Source organism: Notechis scutatus, chromosome Z (genome assembly GCF_049901735.1).
Source record: "Notechis scutatus isolate UNSWTSFEM ecotype Mainland chromosome Z, rNotScu1.2, whole genome shotgun sequence".
In the NCBI taxonomy this organism is placed as follows: Eukaryota; Metazoa; Chordata; class Lepidosauria; order Squamata; family Elapidae; genus Notechis; species Notechis scutatus.
Window position 1 is genome coordinate 118,600,270 of NC_142025.1, and position 21,008 is coordinate 118,621,277.

The window sequence follows — 21,008 nt, forward strand, 5'->3', positions numbered from 1 at the left end:
AAACAGAAATTCAGCCCAGGAAACAGAGAAAACCTTGAAAAGAATATCAGATATTTTACACAAAGCAATGGTTTTTTAACGTTACAGGTTATCCTCGACTTACGACCAGAATGGAGATCAGAAATTCGGTCGTTCAGTGAGCCGCCCCGATTTCAGGTCCCTTTTTCCATGGTCGTTAAGTGAATCACTGCAGTGGTTAAATGAATCCGTCGGTCATTAAGCGAATCCAGCTGCCCCCCCCCCCACTAGACTTTGCTTGTCAGAAATTGCTTGGGAAAGTCACAACTGGGGATCACATGACCGCAGGATTCTGCAACCGTTGTAAATACGTGCCAATTGTCAAATGTGCCTATTGTGATCATGTGATTATAGGAATCTTTCAAGGATAATAATTACGAGGATTAGCCATAACTTAACTCATTTTTTTCAGTGCATTGTGACTTTGAACAGTCACTAAGAGAAAGACCATTGTAAGTTGAGGCATCCCAGTAATGTTTTAATGCCTGACCTATAAGTGATATACAGCCTTTAAACCTTTAATAACCTTCCTTTCTTTTCCGTTTTGTTCTGCTTAGTTTTTTTTTTTTAAAAAAAAAAACGGGTTCCTTCCTGCATTTTTTTCCTCATTGTTTGTCCAGCTTTTGCAATTTCTGTTTAAACATTTTTCTATCTTCCTCAGCAAATAAAATAAGTTGAACTGAAAAAAAAATAGGGAGGGAAAGGAAAAAGGCTTTCATTAAGCTTTCAAAGCTGATGCCACCCTTTCGAGGTAGGCTTGATGGGTTATCCGACTCCATAAAAATAATAGGAACCTGGCTTTATAGAGATGGGTTAAATTAAAGGCTTTTCTCTACCTGGCCTACTTGAAGTCGTGTGGACTTCAACTCCCAGAAGTCTTTGCTTTGCTGGCTGTGGAATTCTGGGAATTGAAGTCCACACGTCTTCAAGTAAGCCAGGTTGAGAAACACCTATCTATCTATCTATCTATCTATCTATCTATCTATCTATCTATCTATCTATCTACCTACCTATCTATCCATCCATCCATCCATCCATCCATCCATCCATGATATCTATCTCTATCTATCCATCCATCCATTATTTATCTATCTATCTATCTATCTATCTATCTATCTATCTATCTATCTATCTATCTATCTAATCATCTACCCATCCATCCATCCTATCTCTCTCTCTCTCTCTCTCTCTATCCATGATATCTATCTCTATCTATCCATCCATCCATTATCTATCTATCTATCTATCTATCTATCTATCTATCTATCTATCTATCTATCTATCTATCTAATCATCTACCCATCCATCCATCCTATCTCTCTCTCTATCTCTCTCTCTATCTATCTATCCATGATATCTATCTCTATCCATCCATCCATTATCTATCTATCTATCTATCTATCTATCTATCTATCTATCCATCCATCCATCCATCCATCCATGATATCTATCTCTATCTCTCCATCCATCCATTATCTATCTATCTATCTATCTATCTATCTATCTATCCATGATATCTATCTCTATCTATCCATCCATTATCTATCTATCTATCTATCTATCTATCTATCTATCTATCTATCTATCTATCATCCATCCATCCATGATATCTGTCTCTATCTATCTATCCATCCATCCATTATCTATCTATCTATCTATCTATCTATCTATCTATCTATCTATCTATCATCTATCTATCTATCTATCTATCTATCTATCTATCTATCTATCTAATCATCTACCCATCCATCCTATCTATCTATCTATCTATCTATCTATCTATCTATCTATCCATGATATCTATCTCTATCTATCCATCCATCCATTATCTATCTATCTATCTATCTATCTATCTATCTATCATCCATCCATCCATCCATCCATCCATCCATCCATGATATCTATCTCTATCTCTCCATCCATCCATTATCTATCTATCTATCTATCTATCTATCTATCTATCCATGATATCTATCTCTATCTATCCATCCATCCATTATCTATCTATCTATCTATCTATCTATCTATCTATCTATCTATCTATCTATCATCCATCCATCCATCCATCCATGATATCTATCTCTATCTCTCCATCCATCCATTATCTATCTATCTATCTATCTATCTATCTATCTATCCATGATATCTATCTCTATCTATCCATCCATTATCTATCTATCTATCTATCTATCTATCTATCTATCTATCTATCTAATCATCTATCCATCCATCCATCCTATCTCTATCTATCTATCTATCTATCTATCTATCATCCATCCATCCATCCATATCTATCTCTATCTATCTATCCATCCATCCATTATCTATCTATCTATCTATCTATCTATCTATCTATCTATCTATCTATCTATCATCTAATCATCTACCCATCCATCCTATCTCTCTCTCTCTCTCTCTCCATCCATTATCTATCTATCTATCTATCTATCTATCTATCTATCTATCTATCTATCTATCTATCTATCTAATCATCTACCCATCCATCCTATCTATCTATCTATCTATCTATCTATCCATGATATCTATCTCTATCTATCCATCCATCCATTATCTATCTATCTATCTATCTATCTATCTATCTATCTATCTATCATCTATCTATCTATCTATCTATCTATCTATCTATCTATCTATCTATCTATCTATCATCTATCTCTATCTATCCATCCACCCATTATCTATCTATCTATCTATCTATCTATCTATCTATCTATCTATCTATCTATCTATCTATCTATCTATCTATCTATCTAATCATCTACCCATCCATCCTATCTATCTATCTATCTATCTATCTATCTATCTATCTATCTATCTATCTATCTATCTATCTATCTATCTATCTATCCATGATATCTATCTCTATCTATCCATCCATCCATTATCTATCTATCATCTATCTATCTATCTATCTATCTATCTATCTATCTATCTATCTATCTATCTATCTATCTATCTATCTAATCATCTACCCATCCATCCTATCTATCTATCTATCTATCTATCTATCTATCTATCCATGATATCTATCTCTCTATCTATCCATCCAATTATCTATCTATCTATCTATCTATCCATCCATCCATCCATCCATCCATCCATATCTATCTCTATCTATCCATCCATCCATCCTATATCTATCTATCTATCTATCTATCTATCTATCTATCTATCTATCTATCTATCTATCTATCTTCCTCGACTTGTGACCACAATTGAGCCCAAATTTTCTAACTGTTAAGTGAGACATTTGTTAAGTCAGTTTTGCCCCATGTTATGACTTTTCCTGCCACCTTTGTTCGAATCCTTGCAGTTCTTAAATTAGTCAGCTGGTTGCTAAGCGAATCCGGCTTCCCCATTTAGTATGGTCATCAGAAGTTTGCAAAAGAGGATCCTGTGAGCCCGGAGGTACCTCAAACCGTCATCAACACAAGTCAGTTGCCAAACGTCTGCATGTAAACCACGTGACCATGGGGATGGTGCCATGGTCGTAAGTCGGAAAAAACAGTCCTAAGTCACTTTTTTCAGGGCCATTGTAACTTTGAACGGTCGCTAAGCACACTGTCGTAAGTCGAGGACTACCTGTACAACTGTATATAAGTAAGAATCGTGGTCCCCAACATCGTAGGTGCATTTAGCATCAGCCAGATTAGCAAAGATGCTTAAAAACACATCCGCCAGATGTTGAAAATGTAACCAGACACCGGGTACATAACACATGTGATAGGCATGCATGAAGTAAATAAATATTAGACAAAAATGCATATATGGTTAGAAAAACATGTTAAAGCGGCACACAGATTATAAGCCAGAAATATTTTTGTTAGGTACCGGTATTATACGTGAAAAGTATGTCAAAGGGAATTTATATTTAATATGACATGTTTTGACAGTGGCAAGAATTGTATTTGAAAACACCTTCAGAAAAAGATGTAATTTTTTAAAAAAATTAGATTGTGCTGAAATAGACAAGTGGACACTAAAAATAAGAGAAAAAGAAGATACAGAATATTTTCAAACATGGGACTTCTTTTTACAAATGGTTGGATAATAGAAGTAGAAGTTAGGACTGGGAAATGTATTATTATGTAAACAAATGGATCCAGACAATGCCCTTGTTCACTAAGCACCTAATATACTCTGTTTCCCTGAAAATATGACCTACCCTGAAAGTAAAGTCCTAGCTTGATTTTTTACACAGGCACCCAATGTAAGCCCTACCCTCCAAAATAAGCCCTAATTAAGATCCCACCTACTCCAAAGTGCATGGGTAAAAATTAAGCTAGGGTGGGCATAGAGGGGCGGAGCTGCCCTACTACTTATCTTTGGATAGGTGTAGCCAGGCCTCGCATACCCTGACACCTGCCAGCAAGGCTGGCAAGGCTTTCCTGAAGGCCTCTGGAGCTGAGAACAAAGGTCTGGATCGATCCAAAGCTCTGTTACCGGCTGCAGAGGCCTTCAGGGAAGCCTTGCCAGCCACAGAAGCAGCAGCTCCTGAAAGCCTCTGACGGTGAAAAGGAGGCCGGGGACAACACAGGCAAGTGAAGTTCAGTGGATGACATCCCCCCCAAAATAAGACCTGATGCCTTTTTTGGTGGGGAACAAAATTATAAGACAGGGTCTCATTTTCGGGGGAACATGGGTATGTAAAATGAAAATATATAAATGAACGGTTAAAAAAGCAAACACCATAGATGCTCTTGGCCTTATTTCGATCCATGACAATGTTGCATTTCTGCACAGGTGAACTCTCTAGACGACAACGGTGTTCTGGTGGGAAACTGGACCGGGGATTACTCCCGTGGCACCAACCCTTCAGCCTGGGTGGGCAGCCAAGACATCCTTCTGAAGTACCACCGTACCGGTTACCCCGTCCTCTACGGGCAGTGCTGGGTGTTTGCAGGCGTCGTGACTTCAGGTAACTGGTGTTTACTGTTGACGCGGGGAGGTTTGCGGGTCACAAGGAAAGAAGCGAGAACATCAGATTTAACAGATTTTAACAGAGGGACCTTGTAGGTCATCTAGTCCAACCCCCACCCACCCCACCCAAGCAAGAGACTATAGATTGTGTGACGTTGTGGGTGTCTTCCTCCCTGGAGATTTTGAAGGAGAGATTGGACAATTGTTTCTCTGACACGATGTAGGATCTCCTGCTTGAGCAGGGGGCTCGACTAGAGGACCTCCAAGGTCCCTTCCAACTCTGTTATTCTGTTACAACTACTACTATTACTACTACTACTACCACCACTTTTTAAGAGGAGATTGGATAACCATTTGTCTGAAATGGTCTAGGGTCCCTCCTTAAACAGGGGGCTGCACTAGAAGAACCGATAGGAAACATTTTTGAAACCCACCTCTGCCCGGGACTCTACAGCTGTCACAAATATGAGTCAAAACTGCCAAGCATCTGAATTTTGATCAAGTAACCCAAGGGATGCAGTGACGGCCGTAAGGGGTGAAAAAAACGGTCCTAAGCTATTTTTTTTCAGGGCTGCTGTAACTTCGAGCGGTCACTAAACGAAAGGCCGTAAGTTGAGGACTACGTAATAATTGCCGATGGCAGGCAGAAAACAGGCAAGCTGAGTTGCTCTGGCCTGTTTTTTTTTGCCTGCCAGATGAAAACAAAATATGTTTTCATGACCCTGTGTGAAGGTGTGATTTCACTACATCACAACTCAGGAATTTAAAGGAGTCTGTGCGGTGACGACTTTAAGGGGGCGGGGCTTACAGGGCATACATTATGCTGGGCGGTGCTGATCATTTGTGCATCTGATTATAAATTCCTGAAAGTTATTCTCAGCTCAGGTATCGGCAACCCGTGGCTCTAGAGCCGCATGCGGCTCTTTGGGCCCTTTGCTGTGGCTCCCTGTTAGGTGGTCCCACCACTGGCAGGCCTCGCCTGGCCTGAGAAGGTAAAACACACACACACACACACACACACACACACACACACACAAATAAGAGGGAGGAGGGAGTTGAGAGAGAGAGAGAGAGGCCCATTTCCCACAGAAAACACTGGGAGCCACAAAACCTGGGTAGGTGTGGCTAGGATGTGTGTCATGTGACTGGGTGGGAGTGACGTTGAGTTGGCCACGCCCACCCAGGTTTTGAGGCTCCCGGTGTTTTCTGTGGGAAACGGGCCCAAATGGCTCTTTTGAGCGTTTTTAAGGTTGCAGATCCCTGCCTTAGTTCGTCAAATGATGCCAGAATAAATTAACTGCAGCTAATCCTCCACCTCCAAGCCCAACATTTCTATTCCTGAGGGGAACATTCGTGAAGTCAACTTCCCCCCCGCTTTACGACTTTTCTTGCCACGGTTGTTAAGTGAACCGCTGCCGTTGTTCAACTAGTCACACGGTTATTAAGTGAATCTGGCCTATTGAACTTGCTTGCCGGAAGGTCACCAAAGAAGATTCCCATGACCCCCGGCACACTGCGGCCATCATAAATATGAGTCATGTGACCGCTGGGATTCTCACAACGGCGGGTGGCAAGCGTGAAAAACAGCCCTACATCACTTTTGGGGGTGACGTCATCACTTTGGATGGTCACTAAATGAACTGTTGTAAGTCGAACACAGCCTGTTTGTGATGTTCACACGTTGTGCTGTGTCGCTGATTCCATTTGGGCGCACTGTGTGTTTTGCGACCTCAAACCTGGATACGGTAGTCCTTGACGTATCAAACCCTTGACCAAAATTGGCCCCCGAAATTTCTATCTATCTGAAGCAAAGCAGTTGTGAAACGTGTCCCTACCAATTTTACGACTTCCCTTCCCCCCACACGGTTGTGAAGCCAATCACCGCGGTTATTAAGCGAATTGTGTGGTCTTTAAGTGAATCGGGCTTTGACTTTCCTTGTCGGAAGATTATTGGGATGGTCACGAAATGGGGACCCCATTGCAACCATTGTAAATACATGCCGGTTGCCAAGTGACTGAGTTTAAATCGTGTGAACTTCTGGACGTTGTAATGGTGAGGACCGGTTGTAAGTCACGTTCTTCCGTGCTGTCGTAACTTCGGGCGTTCGCTAAAGGAACGGTTGTAAGTTGAGGATTACCCCACATTACTGGCCAAAGACTTGGGGTTTGCCTGAGCCTGGCTGCTCGATCGCTTTCGAAAAATCCCGCCAACTTTTTTGGATGCTGTCCGAGTAGAACCACTAGGCCTCCCTGCTGATACCCTTCCCCTCTGTCCCTCTTCCTCCCTAGTCCTGCGGTGCCTGGGCATTGCCACCCGGACTGTCACCAATTACAACTCAGCCCATGACACGGACGTCAGCCTCACCATGGACATCTACTTTGATGAGAATATGAAGCCCCTGGAGCACCTCAACGCCGACTCTGTGTGGTGAGGACACGGGACCTCCTCCTCCTCTTCCTCTTCCTCTTTCTTCTCCTCCTCCTTCTTCTTTTCCTCCTCCTCCCTCCTCCCTCTTCTTCTTCCTCCTCTTCCTCCTCCTCTTCCTCTTTCTCCTCCTCCTCTTTCTCCTCCTTCTCCTCCTTCTTTTCCTCCTCCTCCTCTTCTTCTTCCTCCTCCTCTTCCTCCTCCTCCTTCTCTTCGTCCTTCTCTTCCTCCTCCTCCTCTTTCTTCTCCTCCTCCTCTTTCTTCTCCTCCTCCTTCTTCTTTTCCTCCTCCCCCTCTTCTTCTTCCTCCTCTTCTTCCTCCTTGTCTTCCTCTTCCTCCTCCTCTTCCTTTCTCCTCCTCCTCCTCCTCTTTCTCCTCCTCCTCCTTCTTTTCCTCCTCCTCCTCTTCTTCTTCCTCCTCCTCTTCCTCCTCCTCCTTCTCTTCGTCCTTCTCTTCCTCCTCCTCCTCTTTCTTCTCCTCCTCCTTCTTCTTTTCCTCCTCCTCCTCTTCTTCTTCCTCCTCCTCTTCCTCCTCCTCCTTCTCTTCGTCCTTCTCTTCTTCCTCCTCCTCTTTCTTCTCCTCCTCCTTTTTCTTTTCCTCCTCCCCTCTTCTTCTTCCTCCTCCTCTTCCTCCTTGTCTTCCTCTTTCTCCTCCTCCTCCTCTTTCTCCTCCTCTTTCTTCTCCTCCTCCTCCTCCTCCTCTTCCTCCTCCTCCTCCTCCTCCCTCCTCCTCCTTCTCCTCCTCCTCCTCCTCCTCCTCCTCCTCCGAGGAGTTTCAGTTTCACAGAACCAAGCAGCTTTAATACAGAACAGTTGAGCTAAGCCATGCCCAGGCTCCTTGCTGTTTCCTTCTTGCTCACACAGCAAATACTGCTTCAGTTTCCAAACAGCCCTCAACTCTCTCACACACTGACAGGACGCCAGCCAGATGAATACCGATGGATGTTGGTGGGCAGAGGGAGAAAATTTTTCCCCTTATTTTCCTCCCCAAAAACTAAGCCCGACCTCATAGTTTCGTAGCGAAGCACGGGTATCCAGCTAGTTCTATTAATTAACCAGTGGAACAACTTGCCTTCAGAAATTGTGGTTGCTCCATCACTGGAGATTTTTTAAGACGAGATTGGACAACCATTTATTTGAAATAGTATAGGGTCTCCTGCTTGAGAAGGGGGTTGGACTAGAAGACCTCTGAGGTCCCTTCCAACTACGCACTGAAGTTGAATATTTGAATTTCCTCCCTTGGATGCAGGAATTTCCACGTCTGGAACGACTGCTGGATGAAGCGACCAGATCTGCCTTCAGGGTTCGATGGGTGGCAAGTGGTAGATGCAACCCCTCAGGAGTCCAGCAGTGGTAAGTAGGGACTGGTGAGGAAGCTCTCCTATGAAATGGGATCTCCAACCCTTGGAAAACCCTTGAGAAAGTTCTGTCAGCTTTGGAAGCCATATTGAAATCCGATGCTCCCACGCTGCCACGATTGAGCCTGGGAAAGTGGGAGGGGGGGAATTCATCGGAGTATATCTAGTTAGACATAATAAAATCCTTTTCCTGATTCAAGGTCGGGTTGTGTTGTGCATAGTGTAAAGGAAGTTTTACTTTGAGACGGATGGTGATTGCGCCATGTGATGTGGTGATGGGTGTAGGGGATGGATTTTGTAGTTATTTACTTATTGCAAGGAAGCCTGGAACTTTCAGATTTGGGACTCCACAGTTGTGCCAGTTACTATCCAAATAAAAGGAACTTTTGAGAGGATGCCTGTCTTGGAGTTATTGCTTGGAATGGAGGTTTGCTGGAACGCTGACAGGTTCTAGACTGAAAGTGTGGAGGAGTTGATGCCTCTTCTCCATTTTCCTTTCTCGCATTCACCTCCCATCTCTTCCCACAGGGATCTTCTGCTGTGGGCCCTGCTCTGTGGAGGCCATCAAGAACGGTCTGGTCTACATGAAATACGACGCTTCCTTCTGCTTTGCCGAGGTGGGTCTTCTTTTAGCGTCTGAGCAGATAGAAAAAGTGTCCGCCTTGGAAGCCATATTTTACTTGGTAGCTTGGAGACTGCCCCCATCATTTAGTACATGGGAATTTCGGAGTGGGGGGGTGTAGTAGAGAGATGGAAGATTAGAGTCAACAACATTCTTTCTCAGAGAGTCAAGGACATGTTGCCCTACACCTGGAGAGGAGTGTCTGGAGGAAGGTTTCCAGTTAGACTGGTGGGTGCAGGGGGTGAATCTTTGAATTTCTTCCCATCAAAGTTTTTTATTTTTCAGTATAAACATACATATTTTGTGGATAGTTGTATTGACTGGGTCAAGTCTTTTTTAAACAACAGTAACAATAATAATACAAATAAGTGTGTGTAATTCTAATCTTCCAACTTCAACAATGCTAGTCTCTTTTCATAATCCCATTTATCATTTTCCCATGAATTCATTTAAACATAAATAACATTTCTCCGCGCCCTATATTTGTTATCCCTAAATACGTTTGATATTTTTTTTAAGAATTACTCATTATTCCACCATAACTTCAATATTCCAAATGTGTAGGATTACTAAAAACGCCAAGTATTAACAATATTTAATCAATCCCAGGGAGTGTATCTCAAAATCCCACACACAATTTCTAGTCCTTAATATTTTAAATTCACAATATACTTTAACCCACTATTAATATTAATAATACAGTTTAATTGCCTAATCCTAAATTCCCATCTACTATTAGTCAGCCATCTTGATTTAGGATCTTTGAATTTCTATTGGGAATGTTCTGACCCACACCCTTTTCCAACAAATCAAACACAATCCAAAAGGAACAGAAACCTTGTAATGCTTTTACAAAATAATTAGCTGTGTTAAGCACAAGCCTTTCCAAACTGCGCGAGACTTGCCAAAATATAACAGACAAGAAATAATTTGCAATACAAGAATCTTGAAATACAAACTCAGGATACTGGAATGTCCACGAGGCTGGAGTTTCAAAACGTCTTTGCCTTCTGCAAAGTACGTTCATTTCACAGCTGGCTTTTATCTTCTTGAAGGAGGGGCCATTACCTTGCAGCCTTACTCCCGAGTCGCCCATGCTGTTGCAGCTGCTCTTTCCTACGAGCAATCCTGTGCGCGCACACACTTGGCACAGGCTCCTTGGGAACCTCCTCATTGCTGCTGCCAGCCCCCACAATCTCTGAAGGCAGCAGTCCACTCCCTGATGGTCCTGGCCCTCATTTGAGGCCTTACTCTCCTCAGCTGTCCACACCTGCTGCCGGCTAACCACAACAGGGAAGGGGAAACCCTGAACTCTCAGATTCGGGTTTCTCCAGATGTGCCAATATGACAACTCTAATCAAATGGGATTTTGAGAAAATGCTTGTCTTGGAGTTGATTGGTTTGAAGGTTGTTAGTTGGAACGCTGACAATAGAATTCTTTATTGGCCAAGTGTGATTGGGCACCCAAGAAATTTGTCTTCGGTGCATTAGCTCTCAGTGTAAATAACTGATAAACTATTATCAGAGTCATCATAAATATATCCATCATGAATCATAAGACACAACATTTAATGATAGTCATAGGATACTAAATAAGCAATCAATATAAATCAAGAAACTAAATAAAACAGTATAAACCATAAGGATACAAACAGCAAGGTTATAGTCATGAGTCATGAGTAGAGTAGGAGATAGGTAATAGGAAGGATGAGAAGAAGAATAGTCATGCAGGCTTTGTAAATAGTTGGACAGTGTTGTGGGAATTATTTGTTTAGCAGAGCGATGGCATTCAGAGAAAAAACGTCCTTGTGTCTAGTTGTGCTGGTGGGCAGTGCTCTATAGCGTCGTTTTGAGGGTAGAAGTTGAAACAGTTTATGTCCGGGATGTGAGGGGTCTGTAGATATTTCCACAACCCTCTTTTTGACTCGTGCAGTGTACAAGTCCTTGATGGAAGGCAGTTGGGTAGGCTTAGTTGAGATCGGTCATTCAAGAAAAATCGGCAGGAAGGCAGATTGGTGACACTATGTCTTCTCAGGTGAACAGCGACAAGGTGTATTGGCAACGCCAAGCCGACGGCACCTTCAAGATCGTCTACGTAGAAGAAAAAGCCATCGGCCACCTCATCAGCACCAAAGCCGTGGGGTCCCATCAACGGCAAGACATCACCAGCCTTTACAAGCACCCCGAAGGTAAGACAACGTTCACAGAGAAGGATTGGCATAGTGGTGACAAAAGTACGGGCAGTCCTCGACTTACAATGGTTCGTTTAGTGACCGTTCAAAGTTGCAATGGCACTGGAAAAAGTAACTCATCACCATTTTTCATACGTAGGACCGTTGCGGCATCCCCAGGGTCATGAGATCAAAATTCGGATATTGGCAACTGACTCGTATTTATGATGGTTGCAGTGTCCCGGGATCAAATGATCCCTTTTGTGACCAAAGTCAATGAGGAGGCCAGATTCACTGAACGACCGTGTCATTAACTACACAACTGCAGTGATTCACTCACTCATAAAACAGGGCAAAACTCACGCAAGAAATGTCTCTCATAACAACAGGAATTTGGGGTCAAAATTTTGGGTTAAGATCTCAGTTGTGGTCGTAAGTCGAGGACTACCTGGCTACCTAAAAACGGCGTATTTCCTCAAGGTCTTCTTTGGGTCTCTCTCTTCGGATTGAGGAGAGGGACCCCATTTTGAATCCTCTATTCTTCCCATAGGATCGGAAGCTGAGCGCAAAGCAGTAGAGACTGCCGCCAAGCACGGCACCAAGGCCCACATCTACACCAACAAAGAGTGGGGAGAAGACATCTCGGTGACGGTCGACACCCAAGAGGCCTACACCGGACAGGACATCTCCTTGAGGGTCATCCTGAAGAACCGGAGTTCGATGCCTCGCAACGTCTCTCTCAATCTCTTTGTGGCAGTCATGTATTACACGGGAGTCACTGGCAGCAATTTTAAACAGGAGCAGCGGCAGGTCCAGATTCCTGCAGGAGGAGGTAACCATCTCCAGCCACCCGAGGCATGACCCGAGGTGGTTGAGAGTGTTGGAATTCATTGTTGGAATGTAATTTATTGCAAGAAGAACTAGGAAATAAGTATTCAGCCAATAGATGGCAGTGTTTACAAGTTTGGATCTATGGTAGTTGAGCAGTAAAGTGCATGGTGACTGTGCTCTTTGTTTTAATTGTGGTGCTATATATAAACAGAATTTCTACAAAAGGGCCACCTCCTTTATAGGTTTGTCAGGAAGGAATGTGCTGCAATGCAGAATGGGCTGGGCGAAACAAGGAAAGGAAACCTTGGTATTTGTTTATCCTGAGGGTCTCTGCCTACCTGACCGCAAAATTGTCTGCCTTCCTTCTCGCAGCTCAACAGGTTCCGATGGTCATCTCCTATCCCGAGTACAAGCCCCATCTGGTGGACCAAGGAGCCATGAAGCTCAGCATCTCCGGGAAAGTAACTGAAACCGGACAGGTCATCGCGAAGGAGCATACTTTCCGTCTTCGCACCCCGGATCTCACCCTGACGGTACGACACGGACTCTGGGCTGCCCTCACCAGCCATGTCCGACAAACTAAGTTGGACGAGGATGGTGAGATCTGAACCCAGAAGTTTAGGATTCCCATGAGATGTTGCTTAGGGAAATTTATTCTTTCAGCTGTCCCCAAATTTGGAGATACCAGTTCTAGTCAAGACACGTGCTCTTTGGGATACATTCTACATTAGTCTTCATTTAGCAACTGACTTTAGTGATTGTTCACAGTTACAACAGTGGCAAAAAAAATAACTTCACAACCACTCTTAGTCTTTACGACCTTCACAGGTCTGTCAAGCCAAGGAAAGCTCTAGAAAGGTCATAAGCATGCTTTCACTTAGTGATCACTTTAGTTAATGACAGGTGCCAATGTGGTTGCTAAGCAAGGATGAGCTGTATTCTGTAGCTATTTAGTCAGCTGTTTGTAAACATACTACTCCTAGGGGGGGGGGGTGCATTATTTCCCTTTGCAAAATTAGGTATAAAATTTTCCTTTGGATATATCTAAAACCAGTGTTTCTTTGCACCAAGGGAGCAAATATATATATATATATATAAATATATTTCTAAAATACAGGTAGTCCTCGACTTACAATTGAGCCCAACATTTTTGTTGTTAAGTGAAACATTTGTGAAATGAGTTCTGCCTCATTGTACAACCTTTCTGGCCATGGTTGCTAAGTGAATCGCTGCAGTGGATAAGTTACTAACCCAGTTGTTAAGTGAATCTGGCTTTCCCCATAGACTTTAATTGTCAAAAGGGGATCATGTGACCCTGGGACCCTGCAACCGTCATAATTACGAGTCAATCTGACCCTGGAGATGCTGCAACGGTTGTAACTGTGAAAAATGGCCCTCAGTCACATTTTTCAGTGCCGTTGTAACTTTGAACGGTCACTAAATGAACTGTTGTAAGTCGAGGACTGCCTGTAGGCAATGAGGTAGTCCCAACTGCAAGAAGGACCAGCATTTCTGTTGCTAAACAAGGCAGAGGTTTAGCTGATTTTACGACCTTTTCCCCCCCACCCCCCACGGCTGTTCCACAAAGCAGTGCTGTCGTTAAGCAAATCATGCAGTGGTTAAGTGAATCTGGCTTCCCCCCCTGTCCACTTTCCTCATCAGATGCTGGTTGGGGATATTGCAAATGGAAATTCCCTGACCCCGGGATGCAGCAACCATTGCAAATACATGCTAGTTGCCAAGGGCCTGAATTTTGATCGTGCGATCGTGGGCGTTCTGCCATGTTTGTAAGAGAGAGAAGCGGTCATAAGATGCAAACCACATTTTTCCAGGCTGTGGTGACTTCGAATGGTCACTGAATGAATACAGGGCTACCTGTATTCTCTTTTACGGCCTCTTGAGCAGGGGTGGGATTTAGCCAGTACGGACCGGTTCGAGGGAACCGGTTGTTACACTGAAGTGTACATTCATTAAGCCGGTTGTTACACCGATTGAATCGTACCACTGCTCTTGAGGTTCCGTTTGCAACCACTTAGTGCCATTATCCTTCATTGTTTCTCATCCGCAGCTGCTGGGTCCGGCCATCGTTGGACAAGAGACTCAAGTCCAGATTGTCTTCAAGAACCCCCTTCCTGTGACTTTGACCAAAGCCACTTTCCACATGGAAGGATCCGGACTTTCAACCCCCAACACGATGACCGTCGGGTGAGTAGATCTGTAGAAAGCTACCCATGGTGTGTTTTCGCTCTTCCTGTGATTCGATGTCCTCACAAAATAGAAGAACAGAGTTGGAAGGGACCTCGGAGGTCTTCTAGCCCAACCCCCTGCTTAGGCAGGAAACCCCATCCCATTTCAGACAAGTGGTTTTCCAGTCTCTTCTTAAAAACCACCAGTGTTGGAACATCCGCAACTTCTGGTGGCAAGCTGTTCCACTGGTTAATGGTTCTCACTGTCAGGAAATATCTCCTTAGTTCTAAGTTGCTTCTCTCCTTGATTAATTTCCACCCATTGCTTCTTGTCCTGCCTTCAGGATTTTGGAAATAGGTGGACCCCCTCTTCTTTGGGGTGGCCCTTTAAATAGACACTTTTGAGGAAGATGTTTACTTTTCAGCCCAAATTCACGACCACCACAACAATATTTTATTGCCCCGTGTTCGTCTGGTGCACGGAGCTTTGGAAAGGAGAGGTCTTTGGAATCAAATATTGAACATAGAAGTAGGAATTATGCTGTCTTTTACCTAAAGGGTCATTACTTGGCTAGTGATCAAACAGTGAAAATATATTTGGAATAATGAAAGATGCAATTTTCAGGGGAAGGATTGAGTAAGACCACCTGATGTTTCTCACTATTGGCAATTTTAAGATGTGTGGACTTCAACTCCCAGAATTCTATGCTATGCTGTGCTGGCTGGGGAATTCTGGGAGTTCAAGCCCGCCCATCTTAAAGGTACCAAGGTTGAAAAACACTAATTTAAAAACTATTATTTCCATCCTAAAAGGACTTCCAGGGGGGAAAAAACGATTTTATGAAGTGTGCTTTAAAGAGGAAAAGCAGGGTGTGATTTTGTCAAAGAAAAAAAATAACCACTTCATAAAATGGGTAGAACCCAAGAGATCATCTAGACCAAATGCCTCCTGGGGGAAGAAGCCACAAGAGCATCTTGGACAGATTTCCAAGCAGAGAATTCAGGGGAAAGTAGCAAGAACAATTGTACATGGACAAAAAAAAAAAATTCTGAATATCTCCTCTCGGTTCCCACTTCCATTTTCCTATTCATTAACATTCCCTCACCTTGGTACAACATTAATTTCAAGTGCGGGTAGTCCTCGACTTACGATCACAATTGAGCCCAAAATCCATGTTGCTAAGCGAGAAATTTGTTAATTGAGTTTTGGTCCATTTTACAACTTTTCTTGCCGTGTTTGTTCAATGAATCACCACAGCTATTAACTTAATCACACGGTTGTTAAGTGAATCACCACAGCTGTTAACATAGTCACACAGTTGTTAAGTGAATCACCACAGTTGTTAAATTAGCCACATGGTCGTTAAGTGAATCTGGCTTCCCCCGTTGACTTTGCTGGTCAGAAGGTCGCAAAAGGGGATCGCGTGACACACACCCCGGGACGCTGCAAACCTGTCATAAATGTGAGTCAGTGGCCAAGCATCTGAATGTAAATCAAGGGGATGCTCAAATGGTCATATGTGTTAAACATGGTCATAAGTCACTTTTTTCAGGGCCATTGTCACCTCAAATGGTCACTAAGCGAACTGTTGTAAGTCGAGGACTCCCTGTGCATAATTTTTCCTGAGGGGGATTTGCAAACATGACCCAGAATGTCTGTTTTCACGTTGCAGGGATATCGGTCCGCATCAAACCGTTCGACTCTGCCAGAACTTCACCCCGCTGCGTGCCGGACGTCGCCAGTTGGTTGCCAGCCTGGACAGCCCACAGCTCTCTCAGGTCCATGGCGTGTTGACCATTGACGTGGCCCAGAATCCTCCGCGGGGACCGTCGGCCTCTCCAGCACCTGCCCGGGGTTCTCCTGCCCGGGGTCGTGGCTCCCCTGGCCGTACACGAGGCTCCCCTGCAGCTGCTCGAAGCTCCCCTGCGGTCACTCGGGCCTCTCCTGGAAGGCAGCCCGCCAACCACAGCACCCCAGCCAACGCCAACGCCAACACAAATGCACGTGGAACCCCCAGCCGCCAGCCCAATCCCGGAGGAGCGCCCAATGCTCACGGAGCAGCTGCCGCCTCCAGGCCAGGGGCCACAGGGCGGCCCGTTTGAGCCAGCTCTTAGCCACGGTGCCAAGTGTGATGTGACAACGCAGCACAACTGGGTGATGAAGAGGGGGGGCCTTGCCCGAGCCACGGAACCACAGTGGGGTGTGCCGAGCCCACAGGGCCGGTGAAAAAAAATGTATCTCCTGGGGGGTGAACGTCAAGAAACATCATCTGCCAATTTCTCTTTTCTTCATTTTTGTTCCTCTCCATCATTTTCCCTGCATACTATTTTTTTTCCATATATATAATCACCCCACAATTGAGTTGCAATTTCTAGGGTCGAGACCCCCGTTGGGTGCAATCGAAGCATCTTCTTCCTCTCACACCGTTCACCTGAGATGTGGGTCAAGGACTTGGTTGCCCCTCCAGCTCTGAGACCCCCCATCGCCCCCTCCCCACTGCCCCGGCTGCGCCATCCAGCCACACTGTGCAAAGAATCCCCCTCACAATATGTTTATTACTTGACACCCATTTTTCACCGTGAAATTTATTCCCTCCTTTAAACGCATGCTGATCTTCACTTGCGCACGCTTGCTTCCACTAATGGTGCAAAATCTCTGGAGAAGTTCGACGGGAGAAGTGATAAGTTGTTTTTGTTTTGTTTTTTCAAATTATTATTCCCTAAAATGAGTGGTGGGTCTTCTCACTTGAGCCAAAGGAAATTTCTAGGAATTTTTCCCATTGTTTTCCCACCCTCTCTTTGATTGGACAAATTCAGGGGTGGGAGGTTGGGTGGGTGGGATTTTATTAGCTTTCCTTTTTTTTCAGGAATTGGATGTAAGGGCAAAGTCGAAGTCAGATTGCTGAGGAGGGTTATATGCAAAATAAATTGGCTAGCCGGGCTTCTGCCATTCATGCAATTAAAATATATGCAAATTCAAAGTATCGAGACAGCTGATCATGTAACCCTAATGCGGAGCTGAGAAGGTTTTTTTAATGGCTAGCCAGATCTTTATTCTTCATTATGTTTCTATCGTACTGCATTTAACCTATATGGACCATGAATGAAGCAAAAAAAAAAAGAAAAAGAAAAAAGAAAAATGGTATTTTTTTGTGTGTGTGTTCGTACTAATATAGGTATTTATTTGAAAATAAATGATTTTTAACTCGTAGCATGCTGTTTTAAAAATAACGCCGTGGTTTTATGCTTTTCAGGTTGTTGCTCAGAGGTGGAAATTTGTGGGTTTATGCGTTGATCGCACATCGATGTGTGTTAGCTGCAAACAGTGGCAAGATTATTGTAGCCCAGTGTGTATAGGATCCAAATAGGATCCGAGCTGTAATGATAAATTAATATCTTTTTATAGGTAGTCCTCAACTTGCAGCAATTCAGTGACCGTTTGAAGTTACAACGGCACTGAAAGAAGTGGCTTGCAACCATTGCAGCCTCCCCTTGGACCCATGATCCAAATTCAGACGTTTGGCAACTGACTCATATTTATGACGGTTGTAAAATGATCCCCTTTTTGCGATCTTCTGATGAACAAAGTCCACGGGGAAGCCAGATTCACTTAATTACTACCCTATTACTACCCTGTTTCCCCAAAAATACAACCTACCCTGAAAGCAATCCTAGCTTGATTTTTATACCTGCACCCAATATAAGCCCTACCCCCCCTCCAAAATAAGCCCTAATTAAGATCCCGCTCACTCCAGAGTGCACGGGTAAAAGTTAAGCTAGGGTGGGGATATGGTGTATGGAGCTGACCTACTACTTACCTTTGGACAGGTGTAGCCAGGCCTTGCACACCCCGACACCTGCCTGGCCGGCCCATTTCTTCTGCAGCCAGCAAGGCTGGCAAGGCTTTCCTGAAGGCCTCTGTAGCTGATAACAAAACTCAGGATCGATCCAGAGCTGTTATAGGCTGCAGAGGCCTTCAGGGAAGCCTGGCCGGCTGCAGAAGAAGAACTTTCTGAAGGCCTCTGACAGCGAAAAGGAAGCCAGGGGCGACGTGGGGGTTAGTTAATGGATGACATCCCCCAAAAATAGGACCTGTGCCTTTTTTTGGTGGCAAAAATATATATATAAGAGGGTCTCATTTTCGGGAAAACACAGTAACTTAACAATTGCAGTGAGATTCACATAACAACCATGGTAAGAAAGGTCATAAAATGGGGCGAAATTCACTTAACAACTCTCTACCTTCGCAAAGGAAATTTTGGGTTCAATTGCCATCGTAAGCCAACCCTTGTCTTTGGCAAGCTTGAGGCAGTTTTTCTCAAACCCTACATTTCTTTGGAGAACTTGCTTTGCTACTTAAAAGAATTAGAACACATTAATAAAAGAAACTCCTAGTTACTCAAAGAGAGGCTCCCCTCTGCTGCTGCCATCAGAACCGAGGTACACTTTTTCAGTTTTCACTTGTCATTCTGGTCCCTTTTAATTCTTTGCTGCAATGACAAAATTCAGAATTATGAGCCAGAATAAATACTGGCTGCACTTTATCAGAATGGCACCATAGTTGCTGATCTACCAAACCACAAATTTGTGCAACTCTTTTTAAAGCAGTTCCATCTTCCGCAAGACGTTGCATCTAAAACTTTTAAGTCTATCGTACCTTCCAGTTCCCTATTTCTATGATTGCTGTACTTAATTTCTAACCACTTCTTTAAAACCTTGCCAAGAAAACTGCAAGGATGTATTCAGGCCCCACCCAAGAACTGGACACAACTGAACAGAAGAAATAAACATAATACTCACATATAAACCCATCCACGGGGGACTTCCAGCTGACGCCGCAACAAGACTAGAAGCAGCGAACAGAGGTCTCCATTCCAGCACTGGCTTCTCACCATTTACGGGCTCCGAATGGAGCTGAAAGCCACCTTGGAGGGGCGGCGAAACAAAAGAGAGGCTCCTGGTGAGGTTCCAGGGGAGAATACAACTCCCCTGTGGAAACCCCAAACTTGCTCTCTACGCCACAACGGAGAGAAGAGCAGGCCAATACGGCCACTACAAAGTTGGGACAGCTGAGGAACATCTAAGGGCAGCCCTAGAGTGGAGACTGGGAACGGTGTCTGGAGAAGGGCGAGAAGAATTCATTTTATATGTACTTAACCACAAAAAGACTATAACAGAGAAGATTACAGAATTGTGCTAGCGGCGGATTGGAAGATAGAAGAAGAAGAAGAATTGGGAAATATAAAGAGTTTTTAAAAACTTAAAATTTTAAGAGGAATTAATCTGGAAGAATACTAATTTGGAATTGGCGATCGGACAGGATTTGGCATTGAAAGGCATTAATTTGAATGCTGGAAATAATTGCTCTAAAAGAGGAATAACATTTGATTTTCACAATTGCTGAAGCTAAATAAAGAAACGGAAAAAAGTGGAAACTGGAACTAAAAGCGCTATCTGTTGATGAAAGAGAAATCCTGCAGATCCCTTCAAACTAACAATTTCATCAAAGAAGAAATCAAAAAGGAATAAAAGAAAGACATTATAAAAAGACCCCTGGAAGTTGAAATACATTATAATCAAAGAGTAAGGATACAGGCGGATATTACCCCTGGAACTGTTGGTGATAGACTGAATAACATTGGGAAATAAAGATATTGATATTTTAAAAATAAAAAAGAAGACACTGGTTCAAATAAAATAAAACTTACTGGATACTGGATAATTGGAATAATAAGCAATATAAAGATGAGTGACATATGTAAAGAAATGAAGATGGACATTCAAAATATGAATGAGACGTGGGATAGAATGTTGGACATGCAATAAAATACAGAATATAGAGGAAAATTCAGAAATGATGATGGTAAGAGAAGAAAAAGAAAGAACAAAGAAGGGGGAGAAAGAAAAACCAGTGAAATGGATCAAAAGGAACAACAAATAACAAAAGAAGAAAAAAGCTGAATATGAGATATTAATGATGGATATAATAAATAAGAGGGGGGATACTGAGACTGGAATATTGATAAATGAAATTATTAGGGAAATACATAGAGGAGATCAAAAAAAGGAGGGGGCAAACTTTGAGAAATGGGAGAGAAATTATCAGAGAATGATGATAAATGGAGGAAGGATTAAGGGAAAAAGCCAAAGAACAATAGAAAATGGTAAACAAGCAAAGAGACGATGAATCAATATAAAAGAAAGACTTAGGGACAATGGTTAAAATGGAAAAGAGGAAGACTCCACATGATGAGATATATTTGTAGTAAAACATATATAATAGATTTTGAGGAATTGGGATTAAGAATTAGAATAAGAAGGAATAATTTAAATGTAATAGATATGAAAATAAGAACTTATAATAGATTAAGTAAGATAGCTAAGTGTTTACGTAAGATCTAAGTGATTAATAAATAAAATATGGAAAGAAATATTATGTAGAACCTGACAGAATAGA

At 43.1% G+C, this 21,008-nt stretch overlaps 1 protein-coding gene across 1 annotated transcript in view; it reads left to right on the top strand.

Annotated features, from left to right (window-relative positions):
- TGM1 (transglutaminase 1) overlaps positions 1-17,762 on the top strand; it is a 56,370-nt gene extending 38,608 nt beyond the window's left edge. The window contains exons 7-15 of the mRNA XM_026689294.2: positions 4,783-4,957; positions 7,249-7,387; positions 8,633-8,736; positions 9,270-9,358; positions 11,399-11,552; positions 12,085-12,366; positions 12,738-12,898; positions 14,434-14,570; positions 16,225-17,762. Coding sequence (XP_026545079.1) covers positions 4,783-4,957; positions 7,249-7,387; positions 8,633-8,736; positions 9,270-9,358; positions 11,399-11,552; positions 12,085-12,366; positions 12,738-12,898; positions 14,434-14,570; positions 16,225-16,654 — 1,671 coding nt within the window. The 3' untranslated portion in view covers positions 16,655-17,762. The remainder of the gene's footprint in view (positions 1-4,782; positions 4,958-7,248; positions 7,388-8,632; positions 8,737-9,269; positions 9,359-11,398; positions 11,553-12,084; positions 12,367-12,737; positions 12,899-14,433; positions 14,571-16,224) is intronic.
- Positions 17,763-21,008: the final 3,246 nt, after the last annotated feature.